Source organism: Rattus rattus, chromosome 6 (assembly GCF_011064425.1).
Source record: "Rattus rattus isolate New Zealand chromosome 6, Rrattus_CSIRO_v1, whole genome shotgun sequence".
Taxonomy (NCBI): domain Eukaryota; kingdom Metazoa; phylum Chordata; class Mammalia; order Rodentia; family Muridae; genus Rattus; species Rattus rattus.
The window spans coordinates 17,937,509-17,964,991 of record NC_046159.1 but is presented as its reverse complement, the minus strand read 5'-3'; the positions used below and the strand labels follow the sequence as shown (position 1 = coordinate 17,964,991).

The window sequence follows — 27,483 nt, the reverse complement described above, 5'->3', positions numbered from 1 at the left end:
TTTTATCTTTTTAATTTTTATTTCTTCATTATTTAATATGTACTTTTTCAGCCAAATTACTTTTCTAAGCATCAGAATTATGATAGAAAAGGGAGACATATAGATTTTAATTAAATCAACTCTCAAAGCATTCTAAATACACTGGTAGAAAGCTCATAAGTGTAAAATATGCATAAAAGGTTGATTATTTATGAAATTATCTAGGGCTGAAGTGCTTAAGGACACTTCATTATTCTTACAAATGACCTGGGTTCAGTTTGCAGCACCCATGTCAGGCAGCTAACAATAGCCTGAAAGTCCAGCTCCAGGGAATTCAACAGCCTCATCTGTCCCCTTTGAGAAGTTTCTTTGGTCTCTTCATATGAATTCTTGAATAAATAGGCATTTCTGTGTGTCTTCTGAGGAAAATTTATGCAACAAATTGATGCCCAAAAAAATTTAACGGAACCCAAATAGATGGAAGCATGCCCATTGTATAGTTAATAAAACACAGCTGAGGTTAAACTATCTGAGAATTGTGAGTCTGTGAAGACAATTCCAAAAGGATAATACTTACCTTTGTGGGATGGAATATGATCCCTAGCTGTGGTGATGATTACAAAGACATGCAAGAGACACACACCCTCTGATTCATCACGGAAATTTGATATGAAGGTGGGGTGGCATAATGGGCAGGCGGGGAAAGGTTATTTTCAGATCATTTAAAAGCTGATGTGACAAGGTTTTGGTTGAGCTTGAGTTCCTAAGAATAATTTTGACAGAAAGTCAAATGTTATGCTTCAGGAACTGGTGGGCTTCAAAGACTGAACAACTATTTCTTAGTGGACATTGAGTGCATATGGTTCCCACTGCAATTATTGCTCTAAAGCAATGTTTTCTGGGAAACATTCTTAGCCATTTCTATAATGGCATGGCCAAAGTTGTCCACAGATGAGGATCATACAGGCTGCCTAGAGGCCCCAGGTTCAATTGTGGATTTATTGGTCTACTAAGGATCAGATTACTGTTTCAGGGTGGAGGCTGGGTCCAGGTACTCCTTGGACTCTGATGTGTCCTAGTAGCTTTACAGGAAATGGGCAGCAGAGTATAGACATCTTGATAGAATAGTAGAGTTAGAAAGGTACTTGGTTGCCCAAACACATATACTGTGTTTCTTTTTCGGAAGCAATAGAAAATGATAGGAGTGCATATGTGTCAAGAAGTACCCTCATAGCACTTTGGGTAACTCAAGGAGAAAGACTGTGGATTGCAGAGAGCTGGATATTACAACAATGCCACCCATCTTGCTATACCTGACATTGTTCTTTTGATGTAAAATTGCTATAAGTGGTAGGATCTTTTCATGTTGAGTTGCAATTTTATAAAGTTTTGTTTTGTGCTTGTATGTCCTTCCATTCTGAATTCCAAGCTCATATGTAGTGCCTTGGAGTGGAGATCAGTGGTTGAATATTTTAAAGATTTAGAGAAACATGTCAATTAAATTGTTCACCTACACAGAGAATCCAAGACTGAAGAAAATCAATCTGCGCAGGGTACAGGACCCAATCAGTAGAAATTCTTTGAAGTTTCATGGTTGGATCTTAATTTCAATGATACTTGACAAGATGGTTGAGAAAAATTCTTTAACATGTATCTGTGAAATTAAAAATAGCAATTAATACATGTAAACACAGAAGAGATGGTGTCCAGGGGGGCTTAGAAACATTCGGTTATGGAATGGTAGTTCCAGTGAAGTGGAATTACCTCACTTCACATTATTGGATAGAGAGTTCCTGAGGACTCATACATTATTCAGGTTATTGCAATTGATATTGGGTGATAACTTCATATTTCTGAAGACCTCTAGCGGTAGGGCATATGGAAATCAAGCTGGGGTTCCTGTAAACTTCTTTTTTTTTCTGGATAGCATGTAGTTCTGAAAGGCAATATGCAGGCCAGTGGGTAAAACTGTCACTAGTTTATCTATGACAACTCTGTGTTAATGATATCATCATGATAGGCAAGGTGCGCCCTTTCAGGCAATAGTAGCATGAGTGAGAGAGATATAACCAACTGCCTTTTAACTTCTGTAAGGTGCCCTCTGACCTCTGTGCATGCTCCATGATGGCATGAGCATGCACTCATGTCAGTGTGTGCAGACATACAAACACACACAAAACCAAAAGGACATACATAAACAACATTTTTAAAAAAATAAGAAACAAAAGACACACGAAGATGATTAAAGGTCCTTGAAAATGTATTAAGAAGCAGTAAATATCTTATGCATATATCAATTAAAACTTTTCTTTATTAATTTTACATATCTTAGATATTGAAACTATATTAAGAAAACATTTAAATATATCTCTGAGACAAAAGGGTCTTAGAACACATTTGTATGTATATACAAATACACACACATATAAAAATGTAGATGACAAGTGAGTAACCTAAATGTACTAAAGAAACTGAATTTGCAATATACAACTGGCAATTCTACAAAACACTTTTACAAACTCCTATGGCAGTTCATTGAAGTATAAGCTTGAAATATAAGTGATTCTGCACAAAGCCTCTTGAGATGTATGTAATCTGTTAAAAATTAATATCATGAAGAATATCTTGAGCAAAAGACTCAGATACAAAGTAATATTTGTTACTTTTATGTTCTTACTTGACTGATTGTTTTTGAAAGAAATGTATCATTAGAACAAACAATATAATTTACTCTAAGATGTATACAATCACAAGTCTATTTTCAGGTTGTGAAATGTAACATTACCTGGCAGACTTCAAATGCAGGTGTTTCAGTTGGTGAATTTGCACTTACAAACATATGTATGTAAAGTTGTACAGTTTTCTGTCATGAGACCAGAAGTTGACATCATGATACAGTTATATTCATCATGCAGCATCTCTGTTATCCTACAATAGTGCAAATACAAAATTCACTTATAAATGTATGTCTATATTTGGCTAATCTACCAAATGAGTGACTTCTATAAGTCATTGCAAAAGAAGTCTCACAAAAGTCATGAAAGTCAGCAATGACGTCTTCACTAACAGTGGGGTAAGAGGTAATTGTTATGAAAGCCAAGTAGCCCATTCTTCAGAGTCACATGAGCAGCTCATTCTGCCAGTCCATAATTCAGCTTCATTTGTTGACAACATTCTTCTGAGGCTTTCTTTGTATATTTTTCTGGTCTATTGCATCCTTCATGAGAACTTACCTTGGTTTGAAAGTTGAGCCATTTTCCCAAACCCAGGGCTGACTTCTGCTCTTTCGAAAGAATCCAGTCCATGAGACCACTGAAATGGACTGCAGAAAAGCCTACCAGAGAAGCAAGGAATTTTCATCATTATGAAGGCTTTTACTGTTTTCAAAATGTGTTAGTGTATCCTGTCATAATATGGTTATTATGTAAACTTATTAAAGTTGACCACACATCTTATATTGCCAAAGCATTCACATGTGTGGATTTTTGACCTAGAATTAACATTTAAATGCTTATATTTAGAAGTTTTATTCTTCTATTAGTGGGAACTATTGTGACTGATTTTTGAAATTTAATATTCATGCTAACAATACACAGATAACAAGGATTTAAATAAAATTTCAGATACTATACATGAAATTCTCTGGATGCTGTGCTCAAATCAATCTATTTTTCTACTAATCCTTTGAATTTTGTTTTGGAAGAAAATTAATGGGATATTATTGAAGAAATGATTGACATAGCACATGAATCTTTGTTTTCTTGGCATTGCATTATTCTATAGTGAAGGCCCTGCTGCTGTCCGTGACTGTTCTGATTGATTAATATACAACGGTATTAATGTTTCTCTTGGCTACTGCGCTAAAACAAGGTTAAACTTAGAAAATAATCATGAAAAGTGCAAACAACAGATTGGGAAGTCCAGAAGTAAAAAGGTGGAAGTATTTTGCATCTTAAAATGAGGAATGGTAGAGAGTCGGGCATCTCCTGTCCCTCACATGACAGAAGGAAGTGACCTTACCTACTGTCCTCGAGTGCTCATGTTACAGCAGGTGGATCCTCTAAGTTAATGCCTCCTCTGTGTGGAATATAGTCTAACCAGAAACCACGGATAAGCCTAATAGTGCTAGACTGTGGTATCTGTCATCCAACCCGAGTCATCGTGACATTTTACAAGAACCGGTAAGGATGGTTAACCAGAGGTTGTGGATTATTTTCTCACTAAAGGACACCAGGGTAGGGCTGTGGTGCATATAAATGTTATGTGTAGAAAAACTGTGCCCAAGAGCTCTACCCTCACTGCTGGCACACAGGAAAATGGGTTACAGAATGGAATGCTCACGTAATACAGAAATGATGGCAAGCTGCAGATATTGTGGCAATAATGTGGATGGACTACCCCAAAGATCATCAGAAAGGCAAACGGAGCAAGATAAAAATGTTGATTCTACTTACATATAGCTCAGCAGCAAAGACAATTTATGACAGCAAATGTCAAGAAAATTGTTTTTGGCAGAAAGGCCTGATGAGGGCCTGTGATCTGACTATCATTACCTCCACCTATCACTCTTATATATATTTTTATGAATATTTTATCTCATATAGATTTTATATAGTTATGTATATTACATATCCTATACATTTTATGTCCTTTTATTATATATTTATATATTATTAAAATTATATATTATATTATATTATATTATGATTACAGTATTATATACCTTGATTATTTTATATTTTTATTATATATTTAGAAGGTATTAAATTATATAATATATATTGTATTATTATATTGCATATCTTATATATTTTACATCTGCTCATTATATATTTATATTAAAATTATGTGTTATATTAGTAAATTATATATCTTATATAATACATCTTTTTATATTGCTAAAATTATATCATTATATTATTATATTTTATATTATTAATATATAATTATGCATTGTATTATATATAATATATCATATATCTCATATAGATTCTATATAGATATTTTCATATTTAGATTTTTTTCCATTTACAGTAAAATTAAATGGCAAAGTTTATTTCAGACTAAAAGCACCTGTACAAGGATAGGTTTCCTAAAATCAAAAACTGGAAATAAATATTTGCTACCAGCATGCAAATACAAATAAAACATTATAAAATAAAACTATAAAATATTATACAGTGTTGTAAATACATGAGACATGAATAAAAATAGGAACGAGCAGGTTGGTGGTGCCACACACTGTTAATCCCATCACTCAGGAGGGCAAGGCAGCCAGATCTCTGTGACTTTGAGGACAACCTGGTCTAAAGAATGAATTCCAGAACAGATAAGGCTACACAGAGAAACTCTGTTTCCTAAAAACAAAATGACATGAATGGGCTCTATGAACATCACATTGACAGGAAGAAAGGTTAAGTAATGATCGACACATGTCACCTCTTACCTGCTCCTCTTCAGTATCTATGTGAAGCAGACTACAGTTTTTGGAAACGCAGGACGTCAAACCATCATTCCAAGATTTTCTTTCCACACTAATGTAATAACAATTGTGGGAATATGATATCCAATCATCTGGGCAATGAGTACAAGGTTGTGCTGAAAAGAGATTGTGGTTTATATCTAGAAGCAACATGAACTTTATAATGAAAATTAGTTTACATGTTTGTCTAATTTTAAACATCCATGTGTAGAGTACTCCTATGTACCCTATATGCTTGTACATAGAAAACAAAATGCACACTCAAATACACTCAGAGTCAACTGCTGGCCCATAGTTTATGTGTCCACCTAAAGCACATAAACTCAAACAAATTCTCTTTCTACAGATTTTTTTCTCTTTATAATCACTGATTTAACCTCTATTCTTAAAAGACTGAGTTCATAGTTTCGTAGTAGAAATCTTAAGTCTATTATTAAGATTGTTGATAGTTATTTTATAATTATTTATTCTTATTGCTCAACACAAATCATTACAATCCTTTAATATTTTAAGAGAATATAGTGTTAGTACTTCCAGATTATTCTCTTCCTAGGAATATAACTTTTGCGTGACTTAACAGGCACAAAATGTAATGTGCATAAACATCAGAACTTTGAAAGCAAAGGGTGTGTACCTTTCTGGGTTCTATTCAGGAGGGAGTGGATCTGCTTCTTCTGTTCAGTATCTGGAGAGTTAAAGGCATTCTTAAGAAATTTGAAATCTAAAATTATCATAACAAATTTTAGCTTCTTAGTTTGAAATTAACGTACTATTTGAGTTAAAATAATACAGAATACATTCGCAGTGGCTAAAATATAAATAATATGTTCAAAACTTGAGAAAGCCTACATTTCAACATCTTCACCCTACAATCCATGGCAGGGATGACACTTTCAAATCTTTATTTGTATTTTTCAGTGAAGTATTCTAAAGTGTGTTGTTGAAATATAAAGTCGTAATTGGTACACTTAGCACACATATTATAATAATAACCCTGTCATTTATAAGTTTGACAGAATTAAAATAACCATTCCGTATTTAATTGAAATTTGTACTTGAAAATAAAAGCTTTGTTTCTTAATAGCAAGGAGCACTGAGAGACATGAGGTTATTAAAGTGGAGGGCTCGGGGTTGGGGATTTAGCTCAGTGGCAGAGTGCTTGCCTAGCAAGCACAAGGCCCTGGGTTCGGTCCCCAGCTCCGGAAAAAAAAAAGAAAAAGAAAAAAAAACTGCTAAAGTGGAGGGCTCTCTTAAAATCTCTCTCAAAAACATGCTTACATGAAGAAACAATTCTTGTTGAGAACACCAGAGTGATCAATAAGGCAAACCAGATGATGCCCAGGATCCCAGAAATGAGCTTCTCTGGAGGTGATGAAAAATCTACAGAAATAAATGGAAGTGTTAAGAGAAAATAACAGACACAGATGCTCATAGGCTTTACACAGAAGAGAGCCCAGAGAATCAGATTAATTCAGCCCCCAGACTTGCCTCTATGCTGCAATCATGCTGTAGCAAATATCATTGCATTTTTAGTGAACAAAATGATTTATATAGTCTTGTAACAATGTCTGAATGCAACTGTGTTTACAACTTGCATTACAATTGCATGGGTCAAGTTACAGCTCTTTTCTTTCCCCTTTGGCCCTTTTCCCACCTTTGCATGCTGGCTGGCACTCTAGAACTGTTGAGCTGAAAAATCAATGCCTTACTTTTGCAGTAGCCCTGCCTGCTGATCTTGAGATGCTTCTGGGAAGCATGTTGAAAGCTAAATTCCAGCAGGTGATCTCCTGCTCGATTACTGAAATGGAGCTGCAACTGGGTTTTCTTTGCGGCTTTCCTGGGTCCTGAGGCACTTTCAGTTCCAAGCAGGTGACTCATGACTCCTGCCTGCAGGCCAGTGAGTGATATCAATTCTGGGCTCTGTGGTAATTCTATTATGTTCTATGTGGAGATCCTATTGAAGACGCTACACATCGTGATGCAGTAAAAAGGGAGGGGCCCAAAGAACTGGCACTTTTGTATAGTTGAAGTATCTAAATTTTACCTTGGAGTTTGAGCTTATGTGCTATGGTTCAAAAGACATTCTTTGGCAAATAATTTTTAGTGGGGAAAATGAAAAAATAAATTAGGGAGATGAAAAGGTTCACAAATAAGGGGCTAAATTTATACATTAGATCCTATTTTCATAGGAATAATACTACGAAATATTTTAATGTCTTCATGAAAAGGACACATGATCTAATAGAAAATAATTATGCATACATTTTATGATGTTTGAATTTAATAAGCACTAGAAACTCAATGTTCTAAAATACTGAGTAGAAAGGTTGATATATTGAAATTATTGGCATTATCTTATTTTAGTCATATGAATTTAATAAAGAGATCCAGGTGCTATTAAATTAGCATCTATTGGATTAATGAAAATATTCAGAGAAATCACCAAAAATGAGGATACTGTAAATATTGGAAAATGTTGTGTGTCAAAATAAACATGTATAAATTAAACAATATTTGAAATATTTAAAAGTTATTTTTCTCAAAGGTGATTTTTAGTTATCATTTTACTTGAGTTATTGATTTAATGGCTAAACTTTGAAATTATAAAGTGATAAACTTAGGTACTATATAATTTAATATTGTTGGTTTACACTTGCCCATTGAATCTATGGTTGTTAAAATGTGCCATTCTAGTTGGGTGTTAACTCAATTGTAATAGAAGACTTAGAATCAGTGGATCAGTGAGGTCTAGAACTAATTCTGGCTTTGAGACCTGTAACTGTTAAAAAGTTATTAATAGTTGGAATCTAATAATCCTGTTTGTTCTTCTAAAATATAAGCTCGAGAATATACAATGAATGCATAAGACATTTAACACCCGGCATAGCCTGTCAAGCTCTAGTTCTGTGTGGGCCTGCTGGGATAAACTGTTAATGGTTCTGTCCAAAGCGCCACATTGCACAAATTGCAACACATAAAATTCATACTTCATCAGGTCGCCTGTAGCTGTAGGTTTAATTATATTGATAAAGAAACAGAAACACAAGAGGATGACTAACTCTCAATAGACAAGGACAACAGAGAAGGTCCCTAGTGTGTTCCATAGGATGACTATGTCTCCATAGACAACAGGGACAGAACTTTGAGAGGATCCCCAGTGTGTTCCAAGCACTTGGATTTATATGAGCTGTTTAGAGGCATCCATGTTCCAGTTTGCTTCCCTATATTTGAATGGTGTCTCAATTTCTCCATTTGCAATGTACCCTCAACTGACTGGGCAGGGGGAGAGAAGGAGGCAGTGACAAGCTCCTTGGGTTACCAGAAAGCTGGGCCTCTTTCAGTGAAGTGAGGTGGTCACAGGCAGTTTGTGGGAACCGAGAACCTAAAGGTGAGTTTGTAGCAGAAAACTAGGGCAGCAGCAACTGTGAATTTGCAGGTTGCCGCATGAGCCTCAGAGTGGTCAAGAGTGGAGAAGGCGATGTCCCACTAACGTGTCACTGAAGGTTGAATAGGAAATTCTCATACTCAACCTGATTTTGAAATCAGTTTTTATTATCTCTCCTTCACACGGCAGGCCACTTTGGGTTCTTGTAGAAAGCAGATAGTGGTTCAGTAAGAGTGCTTTTTAGTGTCCTTCTCCAATTATCTAACAAGAATTAGTACGTGTTATATAAAGGTGAGAAAGGACCAACCACAATCCCCAAGCTTCCCCTCACAAGAGATTCTCAGTTTTTCTTCCTCTTCTACTGAAAGAGAATTTTTTAAGTATAATATATTCTGATTACTGTTTCTCTTCCTCCAGCACCACACCATCCAGATCCTCTCCTTCTCGACTTCCATTTTAATCTATGTCCACTTTGTCTTCCATTAGAAAATAAGCTTCTAAAAAATAATAATATAATATAAATCAAAACCAAACAATTCATAATAAGACAAAATAACTGAACAAGAAAAAAAGTCAGAGAAAATGTATGAGAGATACATAGAGACTCAGACACATGTTTGGACCCACATAGGAATTCCATAAAAATCCCCAAACCAGAAGCCATAATATTTATGAGAAGAACTGGTAAGTTAAACAAAAATAAAAACAAAAACAAAAATTGACAACACTTGAGACAAAGAATTCCCAATGTTTCCATTGAGTTAATTTTGTGCTGGCCATTGATAGCTCTACATAGAACCTATCTTTAATAGTGTTTGATCCCCTCAGTGTGACTTTGGAGATAACCTCTGGGTTAGAAATGGGGACATGCCTTTACTTCATCCTCTCGGTCTAGACTCCATCTGGTTCAGAACCATGCAAGCCCTGTGCATGTCACCACAGTCTGAGTCCAAATGTACACCAGTCCCGTTGTGTCTTCAAGGCCTTGATTCCTGGTATCCTCCATGCTTCGTTGGCTCTTACACTCTTTCTGTCTCCTCTGACTCAGAGCTCCCTGAGCCCAGAGGGGAAGGATATGATGGAGACATCCATTTTCAGGCTGAAGGTTCTAAAGTCTTTCACACTCTGCATCCTGTCCAGTTGTCTCAGTTTTTGTTCCCATCTACTGCACAGAGAAGAATCTCTGACGGTGGCTTGTCAAAACACTAATCTATGACCACGGCATAATGTTATTTATGAGTCATTTTATTGTTATGTTCCTTTGGCAGAACACTAGTGTTTGCTTTCCCCTCGCCTATCCAGCTTCATGTTCTTGGCCACCAAGCAGTGTTGTGGTATGGGCTCCATCTGATAGAGTTGAGCCTTATTTCCAATCAGATATTGATTGGTTCCCTGCACAAGCTTTGTGTCACTACTGCACCAGCATATCTTGCAAACAAGTCACTCTTGTAACCGTAGCCAGGTCAATGCTTACCTTTGTCCTATGGTTGAAAGCAGGGCACCTTCTGGGATGGACATTAATCAAGAGGGATGAAGCTTTGGGCAGCAGCTCAGCTTCTCCTCAGCATTAGGGCCTTACTTTTGGTTTGTAGAGAGCCACCTTGGCAATCGCCTGGGTGGTTTGGGTATTTTCCTGAGAGGATTCTTAGAATTTTTTAATTCTCTCACTCTCCGTTTCTTTCTGTTTCATTATGTCTCTGTCTGCTGGAGGTTGCCCACACCTAGTATAAGCAATATTATATACATTTTTCTTCTTATATCAATATTGTATCTTTTATACCATGAAAAATCATGGGAACATTATAAAACTCACAGCATCATTATCAACTGATATTAAACTTGATGCTAATGCAATCAATTCATTTTCAACTTCCAATGACTGGAACAAAACCGCAGAATACTTGCACTGTATTTTCACTAAAATTCTTGATGTACTTACATTTTTTTCACCTTTAAAAATTTTAAATTTATTTTTATTTATTTATTTTTTTATGTTCCAGGTTTTATTCCCCTCCAGGCCCACCCTCCAAATGTTCAACATCCCATACCTCTTCCCTGTCCCCTCTGTCTCTAGGAGGATTTCCCCACCCCACTCACCTCACCAGATCTCTCCCTGTGGCCTCCAATATCTTGAGGGTTAGGTGAATCTTCTCTGACTAAATCCAAACCCAGCAGTCCTCTGCTATATATGTGTTGGGGGCCTCATATCAGCTGGTGTATGCTGCCTGGTTGGTGATCCAGTGTCTGAGAGATCACAGGGGTCCAGATTAATTGAGAATGCTGGTCCTCCTACAGGGTTGCCCTCTTCCTCAGCTTCTTCCAGTTTTTCCCTAATTCAACCACAGGGCTCAGCAGCTTCTGTTCATTGGTTGGGTGTAAATATCTGCATCTGACTCTTTCGGCTGCTTGTTGGGTCTTTTGGAGGGCAGTCATGATAGGTCCTTTTTTTGTGAGCACTCTATAGCCTCAGTAATGGTGTCAGGTCTTTAGGCCTCCCCTTGAGCTGTTTCCCACTTTAGCCTGTCACTGGACTTTCTTTTCCTCAGGCTCTTCTCCATTTCTATCCCTGCAGTTCTTTCAGACAGGAGCAATTATGGGTCAGGTTATTTGACTGTGGGATGTCAACCCCATCTCTCACTTGATGCCTTTTCTTTTTGCTGGAGGTAGGCTGTACAAGTTCCCTTTCCCCACTGTAGGGCATTTCTTCTAGGGTCTCCCCATTTGAGTCCTGAGAGTCTCTCACTTCCCAGGTCTCTGGTACATTCCGGAGAGTCCTCTCAATCTCCTACCTCCCGAGGTTACCTGTTTCCATTTCAAAGCTAAATTTTTACAATTACTTTAGTGAAAAATAAATAAGTTCAGTGGGTGAAATAGTATTGAAATTATCAATATTTGCACTCTGTCAGTATGACAGAAATTAGAATATTAAATAAGTACTCATATTATTGAGTTACTTATCCTTAATTGTAATTGTTTACATTTTAATGCAAATACTTAGTTTTAAATAACAAAAATTCAAATATAACTATGCAGTAAATAAGCTAAATTAAAATCTCTCTTCTATATGATACAGAGGAATTATTTCAATATTTTAAGTTTTGCTTTGTGGCCTTGTTATCCTATTTGGATGTTTTATTTGTTCGTGAGAAGAATGTATGTTCCCTATCTGCCAGTATTATATTACTAAAACTTTTCCATTATCTTGTACATGTTTATGAATCTGTAAAACATATATTTCCTTTTTCACTTCATCATGTTTCATTTATATTTTTATTTTACTGAGACATATTTGAATATTTGCAGTTCATGAATAAACAACTTCCCATGCCCACAACTTGTTTGTGTCACATAACGTGAGAAAATCTCAACATCTTCTACATCAAGGTAAGTTCTCTAGTTGATCTTAAACTCAACGATTTGGCTGCTCTAGCTGCCCTGCTTACTCTAGTGATCTCTAATCTCTGACTCCTATAGGTAGCATTACCTGCTTCTGACCAAACCTGTTAGCATTTCTTCTAGGCTCCATCCCACAGTTACTTGGCAACAGTCAGGTATGTCTGACTCATTATAAAAGGGGCTGCTTGTCCCCTCTCACTCTCTTATCCACTTATCTTCTTACTCTCTTATCTCTCTGCCCCTTCTCCCTCTCTCTCCATCCCCTCCCCATCTCTTTCCACATATTTCTAGCCAGCTTCTACCCCTGCCCCTCTCTTTCTCTTTCTTCCCCTTTCTGTGACCTAAATAAATTCATACCATATCCGTGCTATGGCTGGTACCTCACAGGGAAGGAATGCCTCAGCATGGACCTGCAGAGGCACCCCCTCCCACCTCATATACCTTGCTCTATAAAACATAGCCCTGGCCTTTATCTTTTATAAAACACAGCAACACCGGCCTAGCATTTATATGGTTGTGGGAGAGCCAAATGCTGGTCCTCAGCCTTGCACATCATGTATGTTAGCCATTAAGCTCTTCATCAAACACATAAAAAGAGTTCTTATTGAGATAGGAAACCAAACTCTCCATTCAAGTTTCTCTTCCTACACAAACCTGGTAACAGCTATTGTAAGTTGTTAACCACTTTTTTTGTACAGCAATGGCAATGATATAACAAACATTAGAACCTTTGTCTTAGTAATAACAATGATATGAAATAATGACTTTGTATCTTAGCAGAGGCATGATCAGGCACATGCAAATTACAGGCATGCATTCTTGTAGGCTGCTGCAACTAAAATGCACACAGGCTAATACATACAAACATAGAGAAAGTTAGGCATGCATCCCCAAATCTATCTGCATATGTAGAAAACAAGCAAAACCTCACCCTACATATGTCCTAAAAAGTCACTGCAGAAAAATTACTCTTTTCAAACAGAACAAGTATTTGAGTCTTGTCTTATAGCCACAGTAGCAAAATTTGAGGTGATTGATACCAAAGGGCAGTCTGACTTTAAGCATGTCCTTTGAATATTGTACAAGAACACATGTTTTTGTAAAGTCTTTATTGGTGAAGATTCATTGACTAATTCTTTTGTTCATTTCTTTTGAAAGTCACTATCATTTCTGCAAAGGCTGCGTTCAAGATAAAGTTAAACCAGTGAAAACACTGGGACTTTGAAAACTATTGTCTACTTTTCTGGGGTTTATTAGGACATAATGTTTTGCTCTTTAATTATAATAGCTAAAAAAGGAGATCTTAAACAATTAATATTTATGAAAATATGAATTTTAATTTCTTAGTTTAAAATTTTAGTTTATACTAATATATAAAAGTATATAATAAAATTATTTTATGTGGGAAATATTATAAATATGAACCTTTGAGAAGAAAATATTGCAAAAAACCTACATGTTCAAAACTGACCAAAATTTGAGCTGGAGAAATGTCTCAGCTGTTAAAGGCTAGGCTCACAACTTAAACTGACCAAACTTCACAATAATTAATATAACCACTTACGAATACTAATTAGCATCTTAATCAAGTTTTCCAGAAGCATGACATTGGTTTACAAACTCACAATACATAGACTAAAAACGCTTTGCAATAATTCTGTTATTATACTTTTGACAAATGCAGGATAAGCTTTTGAAATATTTTTTTTACAAAATTACATAAATGAGAATATATTAAATGTGTCCTGTAATGACTATGTGCGGAGACTTCCAGTCATTCAAGAGCAGTCTTATAGGTAACAACAACTGTGATTGTTACCATCGAATGAGACAGTTAGGGAAAGCAGATGATCCTTTGGATTCTAGTCACAAGTTCATGTGAAGGGAGCCAGAGATCTGCAAGGAGAAAAGGAAGCAGTGAAAAAGATGGAGGGAAACAGTTGCTTGGAGTGTGGGGGTGGGCTAACATGCGTACAGATTAGGAAAGATAAGCTCAGACAAAATGCCACATCCTCAAATCTAATTTTACTTTTAGAACAGACTTTTGTATATTCAGTAAATGTGTGCTTTGTAAAGACTTGGAGAATTTAGCAACACATCAAAAATCTGTACATATGTATTTATCTGTATATGAATGTATATATATGGTGTTATGTATATGTGTATGCATATATGCATTTATGCATATATGTATTTATGTATATATGTTTACCATAGCCAATTTGGAGGTTGGATTATTACATGTAAAATGAATTATAACGGACTGGTTTCCAACTTCAGCGCAGCATTCCTCTGACAAAGAAAGGTGAATACATATTTTAAGAGTCTTGGCGATTCTCTTCATTTCCTTCAAGGTGTTAGGACCACTTTGAGGGTGTAATTTTAGACAGGTTACTTCTTGTGTAGTCACTTGACTGGAGTGCAGCAGAAGATATCAGGAATTATTCTTTAGGTAAATGTCTTTAAGACATTAACATAGTAAGTCTTCTGTAAGCTTGAATAGAATATGAAGCCTAAGACCATCCAACTGGGTGAAATGTAGGGTGAACGCTCCTTCTGTTGCAGCTTTATCCAAAAGTCTTGTTCAAATGTCCTCAAACCTTTGAGCTGTATCTAACTTTAAAAATAAAAACATTTCAACAGGTGTCTGGGTTCAACACAAAGTCATAGTTGGGACTAGGAAACACAATAGATTGGCAAAAATTAAAGAAAGGCATGGAAGTCTGGCATTGTGGTTGGCTTTTTTTGCTATGATAAAATATTTTGATCAGAAGCAACTCAGGGATTTATTTCAACATATACTTCTGGGTCACTTCCATAACTGAGGAGGGAAACCAGGGATGGAAGTAGAAAGCAAGAGGGAACACTGATTGATGCTTCCATTTCAGTCATTCTTTTATAGCACAGGTGTATGTGGCTAGGAATGGTGCCACAGACAAAGGGAAGGGCCATTCCATCTCAGTCATTCCTAAGAATAGTTTGCCACAGTAGAGACTACAAAGCCAATCTGACAGAGGCAGTTTCTCAATTGATATTCCTTCTTCCCAGGTTGTGTCATGTTTACAATGTGGTAACCAGAACACCTGGCATGGTGGCTTAGGGCAGTAATCCAAGCTTCTTAGGAAGCTGAGGTAGTAGTGTCTAAAAATCAATGACAGCCAAATCTGTAGAAATCCATGCTGGTTCCAGGAATAAAGCCATGTAAGATTTGTCCCTAAAATAGAAATGTGAAAAAGTAGACTAGAATCAAGTCCTTGTGTGGCATATGATTTTCAGTGTAAAAAAACTCATGCATAAAAATATCAATAACATGAAGCAAGACTTCACAGGAATATCTTTTAGAATGTCTATAATATTATTGAGCCTCATGACTAGAATGGGTGCATTAAATTTTTTATTTTATAAATAATGATTTAGATGATTATGATAATTTTGATATGTGATAATTTTCGAAGACCAGATGCCAAGTGGGGGTGTACTGATAGTATTTTTATCACATGCATGGTCATTATTTCGCTATAATGCTTTTATTTATTGATTACCAATAGTGTTTAAAATGAAATCTTATCCTTTATTTTGAATGGCTCAAAAGGTCAGAGATGTCTTTATATTTAAAGAAAAAGAACAAGTATTTTGTGTTTGAAACTGTTACATGACATTAGGCTCACCTATAAAATCAACAATATCAATATCAAACAAAGGGAAGTCTGTTACCCATCAGTTCAGGGATGTTCATGGCCATGAAACCTCTGGAAGGTTCAGCTCAAACTAACCTAAGTTTTTATTTCCTAAAGTCTACAGAAATAGAATTTAGAATCTTAGAGCCATCAGTATGACTTGTATAGTCATGGGCTACCTAAAGACATTCTGTGGCTAAGGGTGTGCCTCAGTGGCACATAGCACTTGCCTAGCATGTGGGAGCATTTTCAGCAACACAACAAACAGAAAAAAGATGATGAAAATATCTGATCAACAATGAATCATGTGTAACTATGGTCCCGAAATATTATGTATTTGAAGACACTTCAGCTGCTACAGTTGTCCTATTACAATCTCATTACATGGGACTGTGTAATGATGCATTTCTCAGACTGTCATTAATTGAACCATGAATTGTGGGGTTCTCTTCAACCACCAGAGCCAGGAGGGTAATGATCAGAAGGAAACAATGGAAATTAGTAGCCAGTGTTGATTCAAACATAGTCTGATCTCGATTGGTTATTTCAGGTATGTTTAAGCACATTGCAATTTGGGAAAAAAAGTTTCCCAATGAAAATTAACCCCATGTACACAACAAAGCTTAAGACACGACTATATAGAAATTCTTTGTAAAGTACAAGTGACATCTTCCAATAACAACAGATTCTACAGATTATCTAAGAAAATAAGCTCAAGATTAGGATCTGGAGGAGGATATGATATGGCTTCAGCCACACATGCAAAAGTCACCAGTCTATTAGTCACTTCCACTCCCAGCATTCTGAGTAGAAAACAGGTTACACGTCTTGCCACAACACTGTGTGCTTTACATTCCTGATTCTCCTACTGCTTATCTGTGGGTACATGAACTTACATACCTTGTGCAATAAGTCAACCTATATTTCTATTCATTATATTTTATTTTTATATACTAAATCTTATTTCAAGTGCTCCATATATATACTCTATGTGTGTTCAATTTATCACAACTAAATTTATTTTATTAAAAAACATCTTAGTGTACTTTAAGATTTAGTTCTCAAGTATTGTAGACCATGGTCTATTCATTCATGTTTCTTTTTCTTATTTGATATAATTATATGTATTACCGGTATAGACATTGACCTACAGTTTTAAACTATACAATCCTTTATCTGTTATACAGAACATATTTTTATTACACACAACAATGTGGGTTTTTACTATTTGGGCATGTAACTCTATGAAATCTATGTTTAGACAATAATATAACAAAAATTTAAAAACAAAGTGAAGTGATTTAATGTAACAAGAGTATTTAGATTTATACTTTTAATTTTTCCAAATTAGTCATCTCTAAGGATAGTACTGTGAATATAACTTTATTTTGGCTCTTACTGAAGGAATTTTGACACTTAAAGATGAATAATTTGGAGGTAAAAAAGATGTAAATGGGCTTTACTTTTTTACAATGATAATAAAATTAATTCATTTTTTAGGAATGCAAGACATGAATACTTAATATTAAATTAACAAATTGAAGTTAAAATAACAAATATATGTAATGGAATGTCGTCAGTGAAAATATTGTGAACAGGCAAAGAAAGAGAAAAAGTAGAGTTTCTGGGATAGAAATCTTCAAAATTAAATGAATTAATTAATTCATTAATACATTGAATGTATTAATTATATATTCAAGCCAATTATAAGTAATATATTACAATAATCTAATATACATTAAATATAAGCTAAATAATATTTAACTTAATATGGTCTTGTCTTGTTAGCATATGAATGAAAAACTCTCAACATAAGCATAAGGAATAATGAAAAGTAACAAAATGATAATGAGCCAATACTGTACTATCATATGATGACAAAATCATTATTGGAGATGAAGAATATTGAATAATGAAAAGATTGTCATTCAAACCACTAATAACATTTCATTAGTTCTTGTATACCTAAAAGTAAAGAAATGAATAATAAAGCATAGAATTGGAAGACAAGAGTTTAGTCCCAAATGGGACCTAGGTACATCGCTCCACATTTTTGCCAGCAGATGACTCTGTAAGTTTATGGACAACCTTAAGCTGGAGAGTTCACACTGGCTCCCACTCACGTACTCACTTCTGTGAGCATAGAAGGCTCAGATTCTTAGATCCACAAGGAAAATTTATGCAGAAATATGTAAATATTTCTCAGCATATAATTAAAAAGTATTTAAGGCTGAGCTATCCACACAATAGCCATGACCATGTTTACAGAAGACATTCAAATTGCACCTATTCAAGCTTAAACTTAAATTAAAAAAGTAAATAACATGTAAAATAGGTTTAAAGTAAGTTCTTTGGTCTTAGTAGCCATATTCACAGCCACATGTCAACATCATTAAAAATTCCTTTTGTCGTATCAAAAAAAAATCAATAAATGGTCAAAGGTTCGAAGCATTTGGTTTCCAAATCTGAAGCATATTTCTAAGTAATAATAGGACAAATATATTATCACTAAATCTCCTCAGTTAAAAATTATAATGGATACATAGCAAAACTTCCCTCATTAATAATAGATTCCATCAAAGTCCTTATTACAGAAAAGGAGATATTTCAGTATGAATATGTATTGTAAGAAATTGAAATCAGGAAAGCCAAATAAGGTGAAGTTCACAATCAATGAAGCCAAAAGCAGAAAACAATAAACTGTACCACATTACAATCAAGAACAAAATTCCAACAGAAAAGTCCAATAAGGACTAAAGTCCCTTTCATTGAAAAGAGAGAAGAAAGCCGCTGTTGTTAACATATGCCCATAAGCCTCTCCTCCAACAGACACTATGGCTGCTGACACTTTGATTTCAGTCTGTGCTACACAGGGAGATCTCATCTCAACCAAACCAAAACCAAACAAAGCTAAACAAACAAAACCAAAGGGTTGGGGGATGGTCCAGAAGGTAACAGTGTTTGCCATTTAACATGCCAATCTCAGTTTGATCCCTGAATCCCACATAGTAGAAGGAGGTAGCCACCTTTTATAAGATGTCCTCTGACCTTTGTACAGGCTCCATGGAAGCATGTATGCACACATACATGTGCACACACACACACGCACGCACACACACACACACACACACAAAATAAAAAAGATATAAGTCAAAGACATATTGTGAGAGCATGAAAATAACAGAAGAAACAATAGACCCATGTAATTAACCAAAGGCCCATGAAAAAGTATTAAGAAGGTGTAAATATTTTATATCTATATTTTAATAAATGTTCTAAGTTTTACAGGCCTCAGATATTGAAACTATATTAATAAAAATTTTCTGGGTATCCAGTGGACAAAAGTCTTAAAATATATTTGCATATTTACACACATAACTACACAGATATGCTATGCATATGCTTAAGTACATATGTATATATATATATATATATGTGAAAATGTAGATTAAAAGTGGATGACCTAAGTGTACTACAGAAGCCGAATTTGCAATTTACAACTGGCAATTCTACAAAGTACTATGAAAGTGCATTGACTTGTAGATTTGAAATGTAACAACTCTTCTGTACAAAGCTTCCTTAGATGTTTGCTAAAAGTTAATATTATGAGTAGCTTGATCAAAAAGACTCAGATACAAATGTAATATTCATTACTTTTTGAGTGCTTGCATATTCCAATAATTGTTTTGCAAGAAATGGTCAGTAAAACAAATAATATAATCCAATTTAAGATATACACAATCACAAGTCTATTTTCAGGTTGTGAAATGTAACATTACCTGGCAGACTTCAAATGCAGGTGTTTCAGTTGGTGAATTTGCACTTACAAACATATGTATGTAAAGTTGTACAGTTTTCTGTCATGAGACCAGAAGTTGACATCATGATACAGTTATATTCATCATGCAGCATCTCTGTTATCCTACAATAGTGCAAATACAAAATTCACTTATAAATGTATGTCTTTATTCAGCTAATCTTCCAAATGAGTGACTTCTATAAGTCATTGCAAAGAAGTCTCCAAAAGTCATGAAAGTCAGCAATGACGTCTTCACTAATAGTGGGGTAAGAGGTAATTGTTATGAAAGCCAAGCAGCCCATTCTTCAGAGTCACATGAGCAGCTCATTCTGCCAGTCTATAATTCAGCTTCATTTGTTGACAACATTCTTCTAATGCTTTCTTTGTATATTTTTCTGGTCTATTGCATCCTTCATGAAAACTTACTTTGGTTTGAAAGTTGAGCTGTTTTCCCAAACCCAGGGCTGACTTCTGCTCTTTCGAAAGAATCCAGTCCATGAGACCAGTGAAATGGACTCCAGAAAAGCCTACCAGATAAGCAAGGAATTTTCATCGTTATGAAGGCTTTTACTGTTTTTAAAATGTGTTAGTGTATTTTGTCATAATATTGTTATTATCTAATAAAAATCAACTTATTAAAATGAGAACATTTCTTACATTACCATAACATTCACATATGTGTGTAATTTTGATCTAGAATTAACACAAGCATAAGTGTTTATGGTTAGAAATTGTATTTTTCTTATATTAGTAAGGAATTTGGTGATTGATTTATGTAACTTAATACTCATGCTAACAGCACAACACCTACAGGACTTCAAACAATTTTCCAGAAACAATGCATGGAATTTTTTCAAATAAACTCTTCTGCTATTTCTCAAAGTTCAATTTTAGAAGGAAATTCATGGCTTGCTATTGAAGAAATGAGTGATATGGTAGATAAAGATTGCTTTCTGGGTACTACATTAGCTTATCTAGCTGAGCCCTGATGTCTACTCACTGTAGGGGTGGATTTACCAACCAGGTAGCATTAATGTTTCTCTTGGCTGCTGTGATACATTCAAGGGAAAACTTGGAAAGTACCACAGAACTCAAAAAGGTCAACAAATTGAGGGGCCCAAGTGAGGACACCTCAGTCTCACTTGGGAGGGAGAAGAAAGCAACCACAAAGGGGGAGGGAAAGAGGGAAGGGAAGGGAAAGGTGATGGGGGGTCAAGAGAGAAGGGAACATGATCTCTTATTGGGTGGGTTAAAAGGACTGACCCTGAAGGCCAGCAGAAAGAATAGAAACAGGCAATCTCAGGAGGAAGGAGGTTGGGAGAACCCTCTAGATTATACCAGAGACCTGGGAAGTGAGAGACTCTGATCACTCAAAGGGGAGACCCTAGATGAAATGCCCTACAGTAGGAAGAGGGAATTTATTGAACCCATCTTTAGCAGAAAGAGAGGGCATCAAATGAGGGATGGGGTTGCTATCCCACAGTCAAAGGTCTGACCCATAATACTTCCTGTCCTGAAAGAAATGCAGGGATAGAAATGGAGAAGAATTGAGAAAAAGAATATCCAATGACAGGCCCAAAGTTGGATCCAGTTGAAGGGGAGGCCCCAAAACCTGACACCATTATTGAGGCTATGGGGCATTCACAAAGAGGGATCTATCCTGACTGCCCTCCAAAAGACCCAACAAACAGTTCAAAGAGTCAGATGCAGATATTTATACCCAACCAATGAACAGAAGCTACTGATCCCTGTGGTTGAATTAGGGAAAAGCTGTAGCAAGCTGAGTAGGAGGGCAACCTTGTAGGAGGGCCAGCAGTGTCAATTAGCCTGGATCCCCGAGATTTCTTAGACACTGGATCAGCAACCAGGCAGCATACAAGCTGAGATGAGGCCTCCAACACATACACAGTAGAGGACTTCCAGGTCTGGATTTAGTCAGAGAAGATGCACCTAATCCTCAAGAGACTGAAGGCCTCAGGAAGTTTAGAGGTCCGGTTTGGTGGGTGGGGTGGGGACATTCTTTTGGAAACATGGGGTGGAGGTTGGGGAGGAGCAATAGGATGTGGATGTGTTGTGGAGCGAGTGGACCGGGAGAGGAATAAAATCCGGGTTGTAAAAGTAAATTAATAAAAAATGTGAAAAAATAAAAAGAAAGTAATAATAAAAGACAAAACCAAGGAATTCTGAAGGCCTGAAACACAAAGCCTAAAGGGCTTTTCTCCGAAGATGAGGCAATGTAAATAGCAAGACATCCTGTGTCCCTCATTCAGTGGAAGGAAATGATCTTCCACGCTCTTTCCCAGGACCCAAGAACAGAACCATAAGAGAGTAAGGGAGCTGTGAGACCTCTCTTGTTCTTGTGTAAAAAATTCCTGGCAACAGCACAGGGCAAGGCTGAAAATACCTAATGGTAGGAGTGATTGGCTACATGAAGTGCTTCTCCCACTTGCTAAAGGATACCAAGGTGGGAGCTGGAGGAGTGGATTCCATGAGCACAAAGGCCATGTAGGATGTGTCTGTCCTTGAGTGTGTGGACACTGTTCCCATCCAGAGTCATCAGATGGAATGGGTCTTACAATGCTTTGGTTATATAACGCAGCAGTGAAAATTAGCAACTGCAGGTCAATGTGGTGAAGTGAATCAATGATTTGTTCTAGAACCATGAAAGAGTTATAGCAGTGGTTCTATACCTTCTTAATGTTATGATCTTTCAATATAGTTCCTCATGTCCCCCAACCATAAAATTAATTTTTAAACTTTATAATTTTTCTATGAGTATGAATCATAATGTTAATATTTGATATTTTATGCCTTTAGGTGGCCCCTGTGATAAGGGTCATTCTACTCCACAAAGAGTTCTAACCTAGAGTTTGAGAACTGCTAAAGTACTGGATGAATATGTAATGGTGCATACATTTTTCTGAACCCTGTCTTATAAAACTCAAAGGTATGTGCAGCTAACTATAGCAAACGTCAGAAAAATAGCTTTGGGCAGGAAGACAGGATACTAGTATGCCCAGGCAAGGGCCAAGGAAGAAATGGAAGGTCTGGCTAGTAATCTGACTTTAACTACTTCTACCTAGTCACTTTTTGACCAATATCAACTATGGTACATATATTGATTTTTATATGGTAAAATTAAATGGTAAAGTTAATTTCAAAATAAATGTACTTGTATAAGAATGGCTTTCATATAAAAAAAAAGACTTGCAAATAATTATTTATTACCAGCATACAAATACAAATAAAATATTGTAAAATAAAACAATGAAATATTATAAAATGTCATAATCAGATGAAACATGTATGAATATAAACTGGTTGCACAAATGTTGACAGGAAGAAAGGTTAAGCAATGATTGACACAGGTCAGCTCTTACCTCCTCCTCTTCACTATCTATGTGAAGCAGACTACAATTTTTGGAAACACAGGATGTCAAACCATCATTCCAAGATTTTTTCTCCACACTAATGTAATAACAGTTGTGGGAATATGATATCCAATCATCTGGACAATGAGTACAAGGTTGTGCTGAAAAGAGATTGTGGTTTATATCTAGAAGCAACATGAACTTTATAATGAAAATTAGTATGCATTCATAGGTTTGAATATTCATGTAAAATGTATATTGATACAGCCTAGAGGCAAGTAAATTTAAAACAAAATACATAATCAAGGACACAAGCAAAGAAAAGAGTTGCCCTCTGACCCTGTGTTTATGAGTCTATCTAAAGTAAAAAGTAAGTATTCATTCTCCAGAGTTTTTCAAAGTCACGAATATTAAACTACTCTAGAAAAGTGAAATTCACTTCTGTCTTATCAGAGTTCATCTTTATTCTTTACTTATAAACATGTAGTATTCATAGTTCTAGATTGTTTTATTCCTAAAAACCTAACACTATCTTTGAATGGTAAGACACAAAATAAAATGTGTAAAAATATCAGGACTTTGATAAGCAAGATGTACCTTGGTAGGTTCTCGTCACTAAAGAGTTGATCTGTGCCTTTGTTTCAGTATCTGAGGAGTGAAAATATTTTTATGAGATTAACATCTAAAATAACCATGACAATTTTAGTTTCTTAGTCCGAGACTGATGTACTATTTTGAATTAGGGTACTGTGGAATACAATTTATATTGCCCCCAAAATAAATAACATGTGAAAAACTTTGGAGAAAATTACTTCAATGAAAACCCAAATTTCAACATCTTTTACCACATAAACTAAGACAAGACCACTTTCAAAACAGTTTTCATGTCTCTGTAAAGAATCTCCAAGGTTCTAAACTATGTTTTTAAGTAAGGAAATCATTGAAAAATCAGAAGTAAACATTGATACAATTTCTCTGATATTCATAATATTGTCAATGTCATAGCAACTATTCCACATTTAATACAAATACACACTTCAAACTGAAAATTACTGTTCTTGATATGAAGTTTTGAAAGACACTTCTAGTCATTAAAGTAGAAAGTTCCTTTATAATCTTAATAATATGCTTACATGGTGTGGCAACTGTAGTAATTACAACCACAGCAACAATTAAGACACAACTGATGAAGCCCAGGGTCCCAGCAATGAGTTTTTCTGGAGGAGATGGAAAACCTTCAGGGAGAAATGCAAAGGGAAAGGCGGTTGTTCACAAGGTTTAGGTACACAAAAATTTATATACACATTGAAACAAACATAGACCCTGACCCCAGGCTCCTATCCATGCTGTAATCTATTTGTAAGCACTAGTGTTTCACTTTTGGTGAACAGAACGATCCAGAAAGTCTTACAGCAGAACGAAGTTTATGCTCACAAATTACAAAAGCATGGGTTAAGTTAGGGCTCCAGTCCTCCCAAAGAGAACCCTTTTCACCTCTGCCCACATCTCTTCATGCTCCTGTCAGCCCAGTGCAGGGTCCATCCAGTACCTCACCTTTGCAGTGGCAATCCCTGCAGATCCGGGTCTGCTCTTGAGAAGGATTTTTAAAGCTGAAATCCGCATAAACGATTTCCTGCTCTATTACTGAAATGGAGCTGCGAGTGCCCCTTGGTTTGCTGTGCTGGTACCTTGAGTTCTTGGCCACATTCAGTTCTGCATAGGTGACTCGATCATTACTCATGTCTGTAGCTAGTGCTGTGCTAAGGAAAAGGTATACAATCTGATGAAGCCAAAGTGGGTGGAGTTTGGAACAATGGGGCTCATTTTGCAGTTACAAATTTTAATCTTTTATTTTTTTCCCCTTGGACTATGAATATATGTGCTGTGGTATAAACAACGACAACAACAACAACAACAACAACAACAACAAGTTTTACAAGATAATCTACTTTTGATAAAACATTTTTGATAAGACAATAACTTAATGAGGAGCAAAGATGTTTAGAAACAAAAGAACTAATTTAAAAATTAAATTTAGTTTTCACAGGACCAACACCATAAAATGGTTCATGCTTACACCAAAGAACCTAACATTAGAATAAAAGAATGTTGAATTAATTTCAATTTATTTATTTTTATTGTTTTTGAGAATTTCACATAATTTCTATCCCTCTCTCTTCCCTTCTAACCTGTTCCATTCCCTCCTCTCTCTCTGGAATTCATGACTTCTTCTTTAATTATCAAAGTTACATTTTCATGTGTGCATGCTCTCACAGAAATCTGCTAAACTTCAGTAATAAATCGAAATCCAATAATGAGAAAAACTGACTGCTCTGAATGGGTAACCTAGGAAGGTTGATACATACATATGCATATAAAACTTGTATATTATTTTAATTGCTAATATATTTATTAAAAACATGTTCCCTGTTGTTATATTTATTTTATTTGAAATAATCGAGAAGTTCAGAGAAATGAGTAAAAATGAATGAATTATGCTTAAAACAAATGATATTGGAAATATTTCAAAGGTGATTTTACTTGCCATTTTATTTAAAAATTTGGTAACATGTGAAACCACAACCTGAAAAAAATGGTTCAGAGTAGAACAATGATTCAAATATTTTCAAAGAGTCTAAGGCGGCACAAGTCAGTGTCATGAGAGTCACATAAAACACAATTGTAATAACTCAGCATAATTTAAAAATTCAATCAATTAGCCCTGGAGTAAGTGAGAGCTAGAATTAATTCTGGCTTTGAAACTTACATGACCACTGAGAAATTAGTAATAGCCTAGTGCATTCCTCTAAAATGTGAAAAAAAAAATCATGTAATGCAATTAATATTCACCTATGGCTTACTGAGCTCTCAATAAATATTATCTATTTAAATTGATATTTTGGTCTTGACTTCCACAATTGTTCTTCACCACTCAGTGAGAGGATCCTTTTAAGAATCTGTGCCCTCTGGGATAAATTGATATGGTTTTATCCAAAGATCCACAGCGCATAGATTGCAACATGTAAAACAGACACTTCATTATCAGGACAGACTTAATTATATTGATAAAGAAACAGAAACACAAGAGGATAACTAACTCTCAATAGACGACTAGGGCAGAACTCTGAGAAGGTATCCAGTGTATTCCATAAAATAAGCACATCTTAAGAGACAACAGGACAGAACTTTGAGAGGGTCCCCAGTGTGTTTCATGCACTTGGATTTATCTGAGCTGTCTAGAAGCATCTATGTTCCAGTTTGTTTCCCTGCATTTGAATGGTGCCTCGGTTGCTCCACATGTAGCATTTGCAGTGTACCCTCAACTGACTGTGCAGTTGGAGAAAAGTAAGCAGTGACAAGCTCCCTGTGTTGCCAGAAAGCAGGGCCTCCTTCAGTGAGGTGTGAGGGTCACAGGTGGTCTGTGGGAACCAAGCATCAAAAGGTGGAGTATGTGGCAGAAATCTAGGGCAGCAGTGGCTGTGAACTTTACAGGTTGTTCCATGAGCCTCAGAGTGAGTCAAGAGTGGAGAAGGAGATTTCTCACTAATGTGTCACTGAAAGTCGGACAGGAAATTCTGATATTCTGAGAAACTGATTTGAAATCAGTTATCTCATCACACACTTTTACAACATCGAATGCTGTGGGTTCCTGTGGAAGGGACAAAGTGTTTCTAAGTGCGTTGTGCACTGTGATCTTTTCCAACTGCTTTCCTATAAATGTCTGTGTATAAGATAAAGCCATTGGGGCAGGAAGACTGGCCATATATAGAATTAACTGTCTTCTACAGTAATCATAGAAATGATCTGGATAGAAGAGAAACAAAACATTTATAAACCCTGATTTTATACTAGTATACTGTTATTTCCCTTCCCTCCTCACTCTCATTTCTGTCTTCTTTCCTAATTTTACTAGAGCTTCAGCCTTAGAATTCTTGTGGCAAGTGTATGCAATATTGTTTTTTACTTTTATTAATTTTTTATCTTTATTAACTTGAGTATTTCTTATTTACATTTCGATTGTTTTTCCCCTTCCCGGTTTCTGGGCCAACATCCCCCTAACCCCTACTCCTCTCCTTCTATATAAGTGTTCCCCTCCCCATCCTCCCCCGATTACCACCCTCCTCCCAACAATCACATTCACTGGGGGTTCAGTCTTGGCAGGACCAAGGGCTTCCGCTTCCACTGGTGCTCTTACTAGGCTATTCATTGCTACCTATGAGGTTGGAGCACAGGGTCAGTCCATGTATAGTCTTTGGGTAGTGGCTTAGTCCCTGGAAGCTCTGGTTGCTTGGCATTGTTGTTCATATGGGGTCTCGAGCCCCTTCAATCTCTTCCAGTCCTTTCTCTGATTCCGTCAACAGGGTTCCCATTCTTGGTTCAGTGGTTTGCTGCTG

The 27,483-nt window shown here is 36.0% G+C and overlaps 1 protein-coding gene across 1 annotated transcript; it reads right to left on the bottom strand.

The window, feature by feature from the left end:
* Positions 1-24,830, bottom strand: LOC116903795. The gene is given in 13 exon segments (XM_032906488.1): positions 1-1,633; positions 2,765-2,907; positions 3,213-3,313; positions 5,426-5,577; positions 6,066-6,146; positions 6,740-6,841; positions 7,171-7,348; positions 19,727-19,841; positions 20,145-20,245; positions 23,099-23,286; positions 23,675-23,737; positions 24,223-24,324; positions 24,644-24,830. Coding segments are annotated over 12 exon segments (1,488 nt in total). The 3' UTR covers positions 1-1,633; positions 2,765-2,789.
* Positions 24,831-27,483: the final 2,653 nt, after the last annotated feature.